Source organism: Capra hircus, chromosome 10, assembly GCF_001704415.2.
Source record: "Capra hircus breed San Clemente chromosome 10, ASM170441v1, whole genome shotgun sequence".
NCBI classification, from domain to species: Eukaryota; Metazoa; Chordata; class Mammalia; order Artiodactyla; family Bovidae; genus Capra; species Capra hircus.
The window spans coordinates 72132111-72145386 of NC_030817.1; the positions used below are offsets into that span (position 1 = coordinate 72132111).

The following is a 13276-nucleotide window of genomic DNA, read 5'->3' on the forward strand; positions in this document are numbered from 1 at the left end:
AAAACTAGTGATATAGTTCCAATCCAAACCCAAAAGCCTGAGAACAAGGGGACCAGTGTTGGAAATCTCAGTCTGAGTCCAAAAGCCCTAGAACCAGGAACACTGATGTCTGAGGACAGGTGGATATCCCAGCTCAAGCAAATAAATATGCCGTTCCTCTACTTTTTTGTTCTATTCAGGCCCTCAAGAGATTGGACGATGCTCACCTGTATCTTCCTTACCCAGTCTACCATTTCAAAATCTCTTCCAGAAACATCCTCACAGAAATGTTTTATCAGCAATCTAGGTACTCCTTAGCCTAGTCATATTGACACATAAAACTATTACAAGTTGGGGAACCTTTGTTAAAAAGTAATAATGAACAAGAGATTAAAGCCCAGAAATGAAGGGCTTTGTTTGTCAAGTTAGGCCTTTATCTAGTTGTAGTAGTAAACAGTTGGAGAAGGCGATGGCACCCCACTCCAGTACTCCTGCCTGGAAAATCCCATGGACGGAGGAACCTGGTAGGCTGCAGTCCATGGGGTCGCGGAGGGTCGGACATGACTGAGCGACTTCACTTTCACATTTCACTGTCATGCATTGGAGAAGGAAATGGCAACCCATTCCAGTGTTCTTGCCTGGAGAATCCCAGGGACAGGGGAGCCTGATAGGCTGCCATCTATGGGGTCACACAGAGTCGGACACGACTGAAGTGACTTAACAGCAACAACAGCAACAGTAGTAAACAGTAGTGGTGGTGGTTAGTAGTGGTAATAGTAGATGTAGTAACTGAAATAGTTATAGAATAATATTAGTAATAATAAAGAAGATTTATAGTAACAGAAGAAATTATTTACTAAGTGCTTACTAGATGCTTGTCACTGTTATTTTTCTGTATTATTTTACTCAGTGTTCATAATAACCCTAGAAAACAGAGCTATAATTATCTTCACTATATAGATAAGGAAACTGAGACACAGAGAAATTATATAACTTGTTCAAAATCACAGAGCTAAATAGGTAATAGGATTGAATTTCTAATAGGTAGTAGTAATGATTGTTGAAAAAAAATGTAACTAATAATTTCTATCTAGGTAGGCTTAGTATTGAAGAATAGCCAAATTTAGCTGGGTATATAATTCTAGAACTGATTAGTTTAATATTATGAAATAGAAAATGAGAGATAGAAATAGAAGAGAATCCCAGAGACTTCATGTAGACTAAAAGGAATTAAATAATTATTTGGGGTTAGGGTGAATAATAAATGAGAATTATAGAACATTAACCCATTTTAAATAGATAACAAATGTCAATTATTAGTTTAAAGTGGCTTGACTTAGTGTGAAAAGAAAAACTTCAGTGACTGGTATTTGTTTTCATGATCTACTGAGAAATACACACAGACACACACATATATATAATATTTAAGACCTTATACTTTCTTTTGACAGAACTTCAGATAAACAATATAGGGTATAAAAATATAACTGAAATTTTGATCTCGTTGATAACATCACTCACTACTCTGTGATCTATGCCATATTTGCATGTAACGAGAAACACTTCATTTTGCCTTTTTTCTACTAATACAATGACTTTTATAAAAATAAAGTGGCTAGGAAGGTTAGAGAAAGGTTACAAGCAAATGTTCTCACAAAGTTGCTGAAATAAGAAAACAAAGGAAATACTCTTTTCCTGGAGAATCTATTTATTTCAAAGAAATTTGGGAAGATATTTCTCTATCATTTTAGAGTAGAAATTTTTAATTTGCTTTAATCTTCAAAGACATGAGAGATTCCTGTTGTTCATTTTTGTTTTTTATTATGGTATCGTTTTAGGACTTTCAAGGTTATTTTAGAATATCTCAAAGTATTACATTTATTTTTATGTGAAACGCTATTGTACTTCGTAGGTTTACAAGTTTGGAAAGACCAGAGTGTTAATAAAGAAGTCATCTCTCTGAAGTAGTTTCTTCTGTACTCTGTATGTCTAGGATGACTTTTCTTTTATGCCTATTCAGAGAATTTCTATTCAGTTTATTATTAGTAACTAGTCACTTTATTCATATCTGTTTTCTAGATAACTGTTCCCTAATTTATACCTGTGTTGTGTATAATTCTTCCCTTAGTGTATTATTTTATACTTCTTTTCATTAAATCTCATCCTGGGCCTGTCCTTCCAAATCCCTGTGTTGTCCCTGTCCATCTAGGTACTTGACTAATTTTCTTTTCTTTTTAATCCATTCTAGCTTTCATCTGCAAACTAGATCATATTTGAAATTACATTTTTAATGGGTATGCTAGATAGGTTAGCACTCATCCCTGGGGGATACTGCTGAATATAGTGTTGGGTTTTCTGACGTGTAACTCTGTTGACAAGAATTCATTGTGTCCTTCTCATCTGAGATGTCTTTATCCTCTATCATCAGTACTTCCTGGATGTTCCTATGCCAGTCATTTTTTTTTTTAAGATACAGATTAAAATCATTGTATTCCTTCATCTACTTATACTATTGCCTATGATTATACAGTGGAATCCCTTACAGTTATACAGTGGAAGTGATATATAGATTCAAGGGATTAAATCTGATACACAGAGTGCCTGATGAACTATGGACGGAGGTTCATGACATTGTACAGGAGGCATTGATAAAGACCATCCCTGAGAAAAAGAAATGCAAAAAGGCAAACTGTTTGCTGAGTAGGTCTTACAAATAGCTGTAAAAAGAAGAGAAGTGAAACGCAAAGGAGAAAAGGAAAGATATAGCCATTTGAATGCAGATTTCCAAATAATAGCAAGGAGAGATAAGAACACCTGCCTCAATGATCAATGCAAAGAAATACAGGAAAACAATAGAAAGGGAAAGACTAGAGTTCTCTTCAAGAAAACTAGAGATACCAAGGGAACATTTCATATAAAGATGGGTACAATAAAGGACAGAAGTGGCATGGAACTAACAGAAGCAGAAGATATTAAGAAGAGGTGGCAAGAATAGACAGAAGAGCTATGCAAAATAGATCTTCATGACCCAGATAATCATGATGGTGTGATTACTCACCTAGAACGAGTCAAGTGAGCCTTAGGAAGCATCACTATGAACAAAGCTAGTGGAGGTGATGGAATTCCAGCTGCACTATTTCAAATCCTGAAAGATGATGCTGTGAAAGCACTGTATCCAATATGCCAGCAGATTGGGAAAACTCAGCAGTGGCCACAAGACTGGAAAAGGTCAGTTTTCATTCCAATCCCAAAGAAAGGCAATGCCAAAGAATGCTCAAACTACCTCACAGTTGCACTCTTCTCACATCCTAGCAAAGTAATGCTCAAAATTCTCCAAGGCAGGCTTCAGCAGTATGTGAACTGTGAACTTCCAGATGTTGAAGCTGGATTTAGAAAAGGCAGAGGAACCAGAGATCAAATTGCCAATATCCATTGGATCATCAAAAAAGCAAGAGAGTTCCAGAAAAACATCTACTTCTGCTTTATTGACTATGCCAAAGCCTTTGACTGTGTGGATGACAACAAACTGTGGAAAATTCTTCAAGAGACAAGAATACCAGACCACCTGACCTGCCTCCTGAGAAACTTGTATGTAGGTCAAGAAGCAATAGTTAAAACTGGACATGGAACAATGGACTGGTTCCAAATCAGGAAAGGAGTACGTCAAGGCTGTATATTGTCACCCTGCTTATTTAACTTATATGCAGAGGATGTCATGAGAAATGCTGGGCTGGATGAAACACAAGCTGGAAACCAGATTTTGGGGAGAAATATCAATAACCTCAGATATGCAGATGACACCACCCTTATGGCAGAAAGCAAAGAAGAACTAAAGAGCCTCTTGATGAAAGTGAAAGAAGAGAGTGAAAAAGCTGGCTTAAAACTCAACTTTCAGAAAACTAAGATCAAGGTATTCGGTCCCATCACTTCATGGCAAATAGATGGGGAAACAATGGTAACAGTGAGAGACTTTATTTTGGGAATTCCAAAATCACTGCAGGTGGTGACTGCAGCCATGAAATTAAGACACTTGCTCATTGGAAGGAAAGTTATGACCAACCTAGATAGCATATTAAAAAGCAGGGACATTACTCGGCCAACAAAGGTCTGTCTAGTCAAAGCTGCGGTTTTTCCAGTGGTCATGTATGGATGTGAGAATTGCACTGTGAAGAAAGCTGAACCCCAAAGAATTGATGCTTTTGAACTGTGGTGTTGGAGAAGACTCTTGAGAGTTGCATGGACGACAAGGAGATCCAACCAGTCCATTCTAAAGGAGATCAGTCCTGAATATTCATTGGAAGGACTGATGCTGAAGCTGAAACTCCAATAGTTTGGCTACCTGCTGTGAAAAACTGACTCATTTGAAAAGACCCTGATGCTGGGAAAGATTGAAGGCAGGAGGAGAAAGGGACGACAGAGGATGAGACAGTTGGATGGTATCACTGACTTGATGCACATGAATTTGAGTAAACTCTGGAAGGTGGTGATAGACAGGAAGGCCTGGCATGCTGCAGTCCATGGGGTCGCAAAGAGTCAAACACTACTGAACGACTGAACTGAACCACTGGTTCAATTTTTTTAAAGTTACTTAATCTGGGAAAACTTCCTTAAATAGAAAAAATTTCCTTAAATAGAAATTTCTTAGAAACTTCTGTCAAACATCAGTGAATCTTTAAAGAGATATCAAGTCAGAAAACATTTTGGAAGTGCTGCCTTTATCTTCTCCTTTGAAAATGGTCTCTAGTAATTGGGGTTTTTGGTAAAAAGAATAATTATTTCTCCCCAGAACTGAGAGGGTGAGTTAAACATATATTTTTTAATATACTTTTTTCCCCTGAACGTAGATTGTATTTTCAGTAAATTATTCTATTTCAAGGTGGTTTTCTAAATGAAACAATTCATTTATAATATTCAGAACATGATACAGAGCCACATGCTTATTTATTTTTTTAAACATGTTTTGCTTTATTTTCAGGAGAAAGAAGAAGTAGAGGGAATATCAGTAGGTGCTATACTCTCTGACTATCAGCGTGTTCGAGTAGAAAACGTGTAAGAGAACATTAATTTGTTTTATATTTTTTACATGTAAATTAAGAATGTGAATTAATGAAAAATAAATAATTGTACCCAAATAATAAATAGATATAGCATTCTACATGTCCCATGGACAGAGGAACCCGGTGGGCTATAGACCATGGGATCACAGAGTCAGACACGACTTAGTGACTGAACCACCACCGCCGCCACGTGTCCCATGAAACTAAATGTATTGCCCTAAGTAACAAAAGTTGTAGTTTTACTTTTTTTTCTATCCTTATATCTATGCATGAGAAAACTTATCTACTTACCATAAGGAAAAATTATAATAAAAATTGAAGCAAAAGTTTTTTTGAAGTATTAGTCTCAAATCTCCCTTATTTGAAATAGTATAACTTTTTAATATTTTTAACTCATTATCATTTGTAATAAAAATCAGGAGCAAATAGAAATAGTGTAGTAATATTTTAAAGGAAAAATATATTAAGAAATATCTTCTTTGGTCCTTCAAACTCAGTTCTTAGAAAAGAATATTCATGAGGTTGAAATACTTCTATAAAAACCCATTCAACTTTAAAGGAATCATTAGATTGTTACTCCTCCCATCTCCCCCACCTCCCATGTGAGATAGTAATGTGTATTTTGAAAAAATTTTCCTTGTGTTCTGTCTGCCTGCATTTGAGAACAGCTGACTTATAGGTGGAGAAGGATTGCATATCCCTTAGCCAAGTGTTAAAAATAATATTATTCTCATCTTGTTTTAAGTCATATTCTCTGAGAATATTTTGTGTAAAAATCTTTGCTTTTGAATAAATTCAAACATACGTAATTTAATGGGTAGCCAAACTGTAGGTAGGACTGACATCTATTCATGAAAGCTTTAAGGAGACAATAAAAATGTGTTCCTGTTGGGAAGCCGCTTTATATCTACATGAGAGAGGGGCCCATTGGCTACTCAAAAGTGGAGGCAAACTGTTTCTCAAAATGCAGTCTCAGGTACACTTCAACAAACAGTTTAACCATATTATATACCATAAAGCACATCTGTTCATTCCCAGGTTTCAGCACCAAAAAAAAAAAAAAGCACATCTGCAGTATTTTTTTTAATCTTCCCTGGTGGCTCAAATGGTAAAGCGTCTGCCTACAATTTGGGAGACCCAGGTTTGATCCCTGGGTTGGGAAGATCCTCTGGAAAAGGAAATGGCAACCCACTCTAGTACTCTTGCCTGGAAAATCCCATGGACAGAGGAGCGTGGTAGGCTACAGTCCATGGGGTCGCAAAGAGTCGGACACAACTGAGCGACTTAACTTTCTTTATTGGGAGCCATGGGTCTACAAACTCAGTTTTGAATTAGCCACTCTCCAATTTGCAGTTTCTTCATTATAATTTTGAGGTATAATGAATTGAATAGATGTCACAAGCTCAAATACAGTAGTGATTTACAGAGGAAACTTATTTCAGCCATGATATTTTACACTGGTAAAGAATTTAAATAGGTAAAGACATACGTTGTTGTTTAGTCGCTAGTAAAGTGAAGTCGTGCAGTCGTGTCTGACTTTGTGTGACCCCACGGACTGTAGCCTGCTAGGCTCCTCATGTCCAGCTGTTTTGCATCCCCATGAGCTGTAGCCCACCAGGCTCCTCCGTCCACGGGATTCTCCAGGGAAGAGTACTGGAGTGGGTGGCCATTACCTTCTCCAGGGCGTCTTTCCCACCCGGGGATCGAACCTGAATCCCCTGCATTGTCAGGCAGATTCTTTACCACTGCACCGCCAGGGAAGACCCCAAAGAAATATGACTTACTTAAGTCTGAAAATACTCAAAAGATCAGGGATGCCAAAGAAACAACCAAGAATTTTCCAGTAAGGCCAGGAAAGAATAAAATTTTCTTCAAAAAAAAAAAAAACAACCAAAAAATGTTTACCTCAAAAATGTGGAGAGAAAAATTTGGTTAGTAGACATTAAATGTTGGTGATAGGACAGCAAAAACTGTAATGCTTGTGTTACGTGGGTAGTTACAGTTTTGTTATTTTATGTTTATTAACTGCCTCAGCATTGTCTCAACATTGATTTAGATGCTCAGGACATTTTACAAAAGAAAATTATATAAAACAGTCTCAACATTAAGGAAGATCTTGATTTCTTTGAAAGTCAAGGTATATGTGCAAGAAAAAAAAAGTGGTATTAATATTTCTTAAGACCATGTATGAGTAAATGGCCACATAAATGGTACATTTAATAAGTATTGGAATTTTCTGCAAGACCGAGCGTTCCATGTATGCTGGAGTAGTCATCCAGGAAGCCTTACTGACATTAGGGATGGTGGAGCTTAGAGCTATATTTTTTACTTGAAATTTGAGCTCAGCCACTTACAGTGTGACTTGAGTGAATCACTTGTCTCTACTGTTTATTGAATACCTATTTTATCCAAGCATTTTACAACATTTTTATCTATATTACTTTTAATTGATTAAGTTAATCTATATTAATTTTAATTAATTAATCCTCCCTGATATCTAACTAAAGGCATGAAGCAAGTGAGGAAGGTAGGGAACATGGCAAGTATGTTAGACAAGAGTGAACAGGCAGGGTGGGGGGCAGGTTGGAATGTAGTGGGAGGTGAGGTATGAGAGCCAGCTGGGGTGGGATCCCTGCAGAGCTTATTTACTAGGAGTAACAAGGGAGGGTTTAGAGCAGAGGAATCCCATGATCCATTTATGTTTTAAAAGGATCACACCAACTATTATATTGAAAATTATTTTAAAAGGGCAAGAATGGAAACTTCTCTGGCAGTCCAGTGGTTAAGACTCTGCTGTAAAGTAATTAGCCTCCAATTAAAATAAATAAATTTATATTAAAAAATAAAAATAAAAATTCTCTGCCAAGTAGAGTGAAAAAAAAAACACAGACTCTGCTTCCACTGCAGGTGTGTGGGTTCAGTCCCTGGTCAGGGAACTAGGATCCTGTATGCCGAAAGATAGTGGCTCCGACCAGCATGTTACCAGTGGTACTGGTGAGGAGTGATTGTATTCTGCATTGTGGTAGATTAGATGTAGAATGTGAAGAAAAGAGGAATAAAAGCTGACTTCACTTTCTAATATTGTAATCTTCTCAAGAACTTTGGAAAGAAACATTTTGTCCCTATATATGAACTAGAAAACTAAAGCTTAGCTCTGACTTGTTAAAGTCATGCAGCTAGTGAGTTTAGGAGGAGGTTTCAAACTCAGATTTGTCTGGACTCCAAAATCCGAATTCTTCTAGCACCATAATGTAAAATTTGTAGTACAATACTTGCAGCATATTAAGTGCTCAGTGTATGCACTTTTTGTTATTTCTGTTTTCTTTCTTTTCACTCAGACGTGAATTCTTTTTTTTTTTTTTTGCTGTCATTATAGTTATGCTTATTCTTGATTCTTTTTGCTTGTTTTTATTAAAGTATCTTTTCACCTTTTTTCTCTTTTATTTTGAAGTATACTTGATTTACAATATTATGTTATTTTCAGGTATATAGCAAAGTATAACAAAGTGTATAGCAAAGTATGTATAGCAAAGTTTCAGTATATAGCAAAGTCGTATATTTTTTCCAGATTATTTTCCATTATAGGTTATTATAAAATACTGAATATAGTTCCAGTTCCCTGTACTACACAGTAAACCCTTGTTGTTTGTCTATTTTATATATATAATAGATAATTTTTATCTGTTAGCTCTCATACTTCTAATTTATCTCTACCCACTCAGAGTCAAATTCTTTAAAAAAAGTTTCAAAGTCAGATAAGAGTAGTTCATATAACCATAGATATTATAAATTTAATCAGTATGTGATTATTTATTAAGATATGATTATCTCTTATTAGGATATAAATTTATCCTAATTAATATGATTATTTTATTAGGATAAATTTATTTGCCTATTTTGCATAGCTTTGCAATTTTGACTCCTAAGGAAGTTCTAAAAACAAGAATAATCATCTGTTAGCATTTGGAAGCTTTTTTGCTAGATTTCTAAACTTAGAGTCTTACTAAAATTAATATTTCTAATCTGCCTGGAGATTTCATTTTTATCTGTTTAGGCATAGCTTGTGGATATTAAACATGTTTATGTTATATACATAAACTTCATTATGCAAAACATGCTTTTTAAAGTATTTTATATGCTAAAATCCTTGAGAGAAGCAGTATGTTTAAAATCAAAGTAATTGCTATGGATCTAAATATAGAACATTAAGATGTTATGTGTTTTTTTTTAAATTATTTTATAGGTGTAAAAGACTTAATCTCCAGCCTTTAGCTTACCTTTGGCAGAGAAACCAGGAAGATTTGCTCCAAGAGATGATATCATCTAACATTCAAGCAATCATCATCAAAGTAGCAGCTCTAGGTATGTAGCCAGACTTTCAAGGGAGCTGTCTGTTACCACTCAGATAATCTGAGTTCACTAATAAACAGTTACAACTGATAAGAAAGATTGATTTAGAATATAAAAACATGGAGTTATAAGCTAAAGGAATTGAGTAAGGGTAAGTTTTAGAATGGGCTTTTGATTACTTACCAAAGTGATTAATAGTGAGTCTTTTTTCTTTTTTGACTTTCTTTTTTGTCCCTAAATATATAACTGCCTCTAAACTGGCATTATATTGTAGTCCTTCAATTTAAGTTCCTTTTATAAGATACAGAATTCAGATTCATAGGGAACAAAAAGTATAGATTGATTATTTTTTTAAGTTTTTTAAAATCTATATTTGGCACAACACATGATATTTTTATCTTTTTTTTAACACACCTTGAATAATGCTAAGTATCAATAGAATGATTGACTCTCTGGTATCAGAAATATGCTGGGTAGTGGATTTTTGTTGAGGACAATGAGAAATTCACATTTGAGATAGTGTCATTTGATCGGTTAGCATAGACACAACAGGCAGGTGGTAATCTGATTCAAATATGGATATTACATGTGAACACATTCAATTTGTTGTTTTGAGTTTTTATAATTATATTCATTTTCAAGAAACCATGGGGTTTGAGCCCAATTCATTTATTTCATGAGCCTATTACAGTAAATGCCCTGGAGCCTCAGGGTTCTCAAAGCCTGAATCATGTACCTCATTTGATAGTGTATACCTTGCTGATCTCTGAAATAACAAGGTCTCAAGCTGTGGAAGATGTTGCAAATAAATTCACATTTTAAACAGTGTTAAAAGGAAGATTCCATAGTATTTCTTCTTGGTAAACACCAAGCTACTCTCTTCTTATAGAAATCAAGGTGTTATCTTTAGTGGAAAGCCTTATTTAGAGAACATGCAGTTGATCTCCTTAGCTGTTAAAAAGAAAAAAATGAGGTGGTTTTGTGTTCTTATTTTTGAGAAAATGCTGCTCAGCAACTCTTTTGATTGAAATTCTCACTACAGATATATTTGCCTTGAGTTTCCCTATGAATGTACACAGAGTATGCTCTCACTTTCTTTGTTGCTCACTTGCAGATTTTCTAAGATTGCATAGTTCCATATTGAAGTTCATGTGGCACTTTGCTGGACAGTACATATTCTGCCCCAATACTGCTAGAAAATGGAATAGATTATAACCCTGAAAGAACCTGACCTGTTAGAAAAACAGAGCTATAGACTATGACCTTACTCTGACTGATATTACTTTTCATTTGTGTGTGTGTATGTGTGTGTGCCTCATTGTAAAGGTTGGAGATGGTGATTAACGGTATTAAACTTTTGGATAAAGTATAAAACCAAGTTGATTTGTCCCTGACATTCCAATGACAAAAGTATAGATCTGATTTTAACATTTATAGCACATAGTTTCTATTGATTGCCTATAGGTGCACAGAGACAAAAATTATTCTCAAGAACACTATTAAAGAAAGATTTGCTGAGTGGCACAGTCCTTCTAAAGATACAGATATAAATGACGCAATGTAGGTGTTCAGGCTTACCACCCCCCCCAACACACACACAGTTTAATTTTAAGAAAAAATTTTAATCAAAAGAATGGGACAATAGGACCTTTCCAGGTGGAGAAGGTGTCAGCAAAGTTCTGTGGCCCTAAGATTATGGAATAGTCTTATATGAGGGTTGGCTCTATATGGATGTATAGAAACATATTTCCAATAATTGTGTTACATAACTTCAGTGTCTTACAGGTGTGAGTGAACTCATGAAATTTTCATATTAATGAATTAGTATTTATTGACGTTTCTGGTTTTTAGACTTATTTAAACACTATTTCCATATTGGATTTCAGAACAGTCCTGCCATTTAGAAATATTTATTTTTAATTGTATAAGTATTACATGAAAACATTCTTGCAATACATGGTAAATTTTCACGTTACAGAAAAATTTGTTGTATTTTCTATCAACTCTTCTCTTGCCAATCATTCCCTTTCCCAGAGATAACACGGGAGTGATGCTGATCATCTTTTTTCGGTATGTGTATATATAATATTGGGCCTTCCCTGGTGGCTCAAATGGTAAGGAATGTGCCTACAATGTGGGAGACCCAGTTCGATCGCTGGGACAGGGAGATCCCCTGGAGAAAGGAACGGCAACCCACTCCAATACTCTTGCTTGGAGAGTTCTATGGACAGAGGAGCCTGGCAGGCTATAGTCTATAGGGTTGCAAAGAGTCAGACACAACTGAGCGACTAACATACACACACATATATGGAGCATATTCTGTATGATTCAACCATATAAAATTCAAGAATAGAAAAAAATACATCTACAGTGTTAAGAATCTGGAAAACTGTTATCTCCAAGAGGGCAAGTATTGACTAGGGAGATACTGGCAATGATCTAAATCCGGATTTGAGTTTTGATTACATAAATATGTCTATTTTTTAAAAATTCACTAAGTTGAACACAGATCCATTGGCGTAAATGATGATATGTGAGTAGGTCATGAAAACCTTACTCTTGGGAAGTGAAGAAACTATTCAGGGGGAAGTAACAGATCTTCCAACTTAGTTACCTTGCATAGGGCCACATAGTTTAAAAAAAAAAAAAAAAAAAAAAAAACTTCCAAGCCATCCAAAAGAAAGGAGGCATAAAGGAGGGAAATGAAAAGATAGGAGAAAAGATGCATATCTCCGAATATACAAAATTAACAGAGATGTATCTGGAGAACCCCCACCCCACATTTTGAAATTAACCAACATACTTCTATTAACCTACTAATCAAAGAAGAAAGTATTTGAGAGTTGTGAGATACAAGTAAGCTCATATTATATTATTCCATTTATGTGACATTTTAAAAATAGAAAATTATAGACACATGGTAAGTAACTGGATGCCAGATGCTGGGAGTTGGAGAAAGGACTGACTGCAGAGTGGGAAAATGACAGCATCCAACTTTTCTCATTAACTTTTTTAGAGTGGTGGAAATATTCTGTGTAATTATGTTGATGCTTGCATGCCTGTATATATTTCCTGAAATTTAAAATTGGCGTATTTTATTTAAAGCCAATTTTAAAAATGAAAACAAACATGGCAGTGAATAAAATTTCCCAAAGCCAAGAACTGGAATATTAGCTGGCAAGTAGACTATATTGGACCTTTACCAAAAGCCCCAAGAGGCTGCAAATGAGTGTTAACTGGGATGATACCTGTTTAACCCTGAGCCGGATTTAACTTAGGCAATATTGGGAAGTATGGTTAAAGTTTGGAGCAGCCAATTCCCCATCCTTTGGCTCACTTCAGTATAATCTGACCATTGTATACATTTTACTGCTATAAATACACAGAAATGGACAAGAAATGTCTCACAGGTATGCTACATTTGTTAACATCCGTAGAGCAGCGATATAATTGAAGACTGAAACGGGAAATTGATGCACTAGTTAATTTAAATGGCCAGAAAGGAAAAAGGGATTTAATGATTAGCTTAATTAAATTAGTTTATGCTAACATTGACTATGGTAGCAAACAATGCCAAGATTCTACTGGGAATGCATCTGGGATTGGAAGGTAAGAATGAGGTGATGGGGAATGATTTAAGTATACAACTATCTATTTTTCCCATTTTACAAGTTTTTTTGTTTGTTTGGTTTTGCCTGATCTCTTGGTCCCAGGCCTGAGCTTAAAGTTACATGCACCAAAAGAAAATGTTATCAATGCAGAAAATGCAATATTAATACTACTAAATTTGACATTGCGTATCCTTAAAGACTCTTGGGAATATGTCACAGCTTCACCCACGGAGGTAAATTAAGGCCTATGTCTAAACACAGGGCCATGTGTCCTGTGAT

The 13276-nt window shown here is 35.4% G+C and overlaps 1 protein-coding gene across 1 annotated transcript in view; it reads left to right on the forward strand.

Annotated features, from left to right (window-relative positions):
* DPH6 (diphthamine biosynthesis 6) overlaps window positions 1–13276 on the forward strand; it is a 193307-nt gene that overhangs the window by 102463 nt on the left and 77568 nt on the right. The window contains exons 4-5 of the mRNA XM_018054492.1: window positions 4955–5028; window positions 9280–9398. Of these exons, the coding sequence (XP_017909981.1) occupies window positions 4955–5028; window positions 9280–9398 (193 nt within the window). The remainder of the gene's footprint in view (window positions 1–4954; window positions 5029–9279; window positions 9399–13276) is intronic.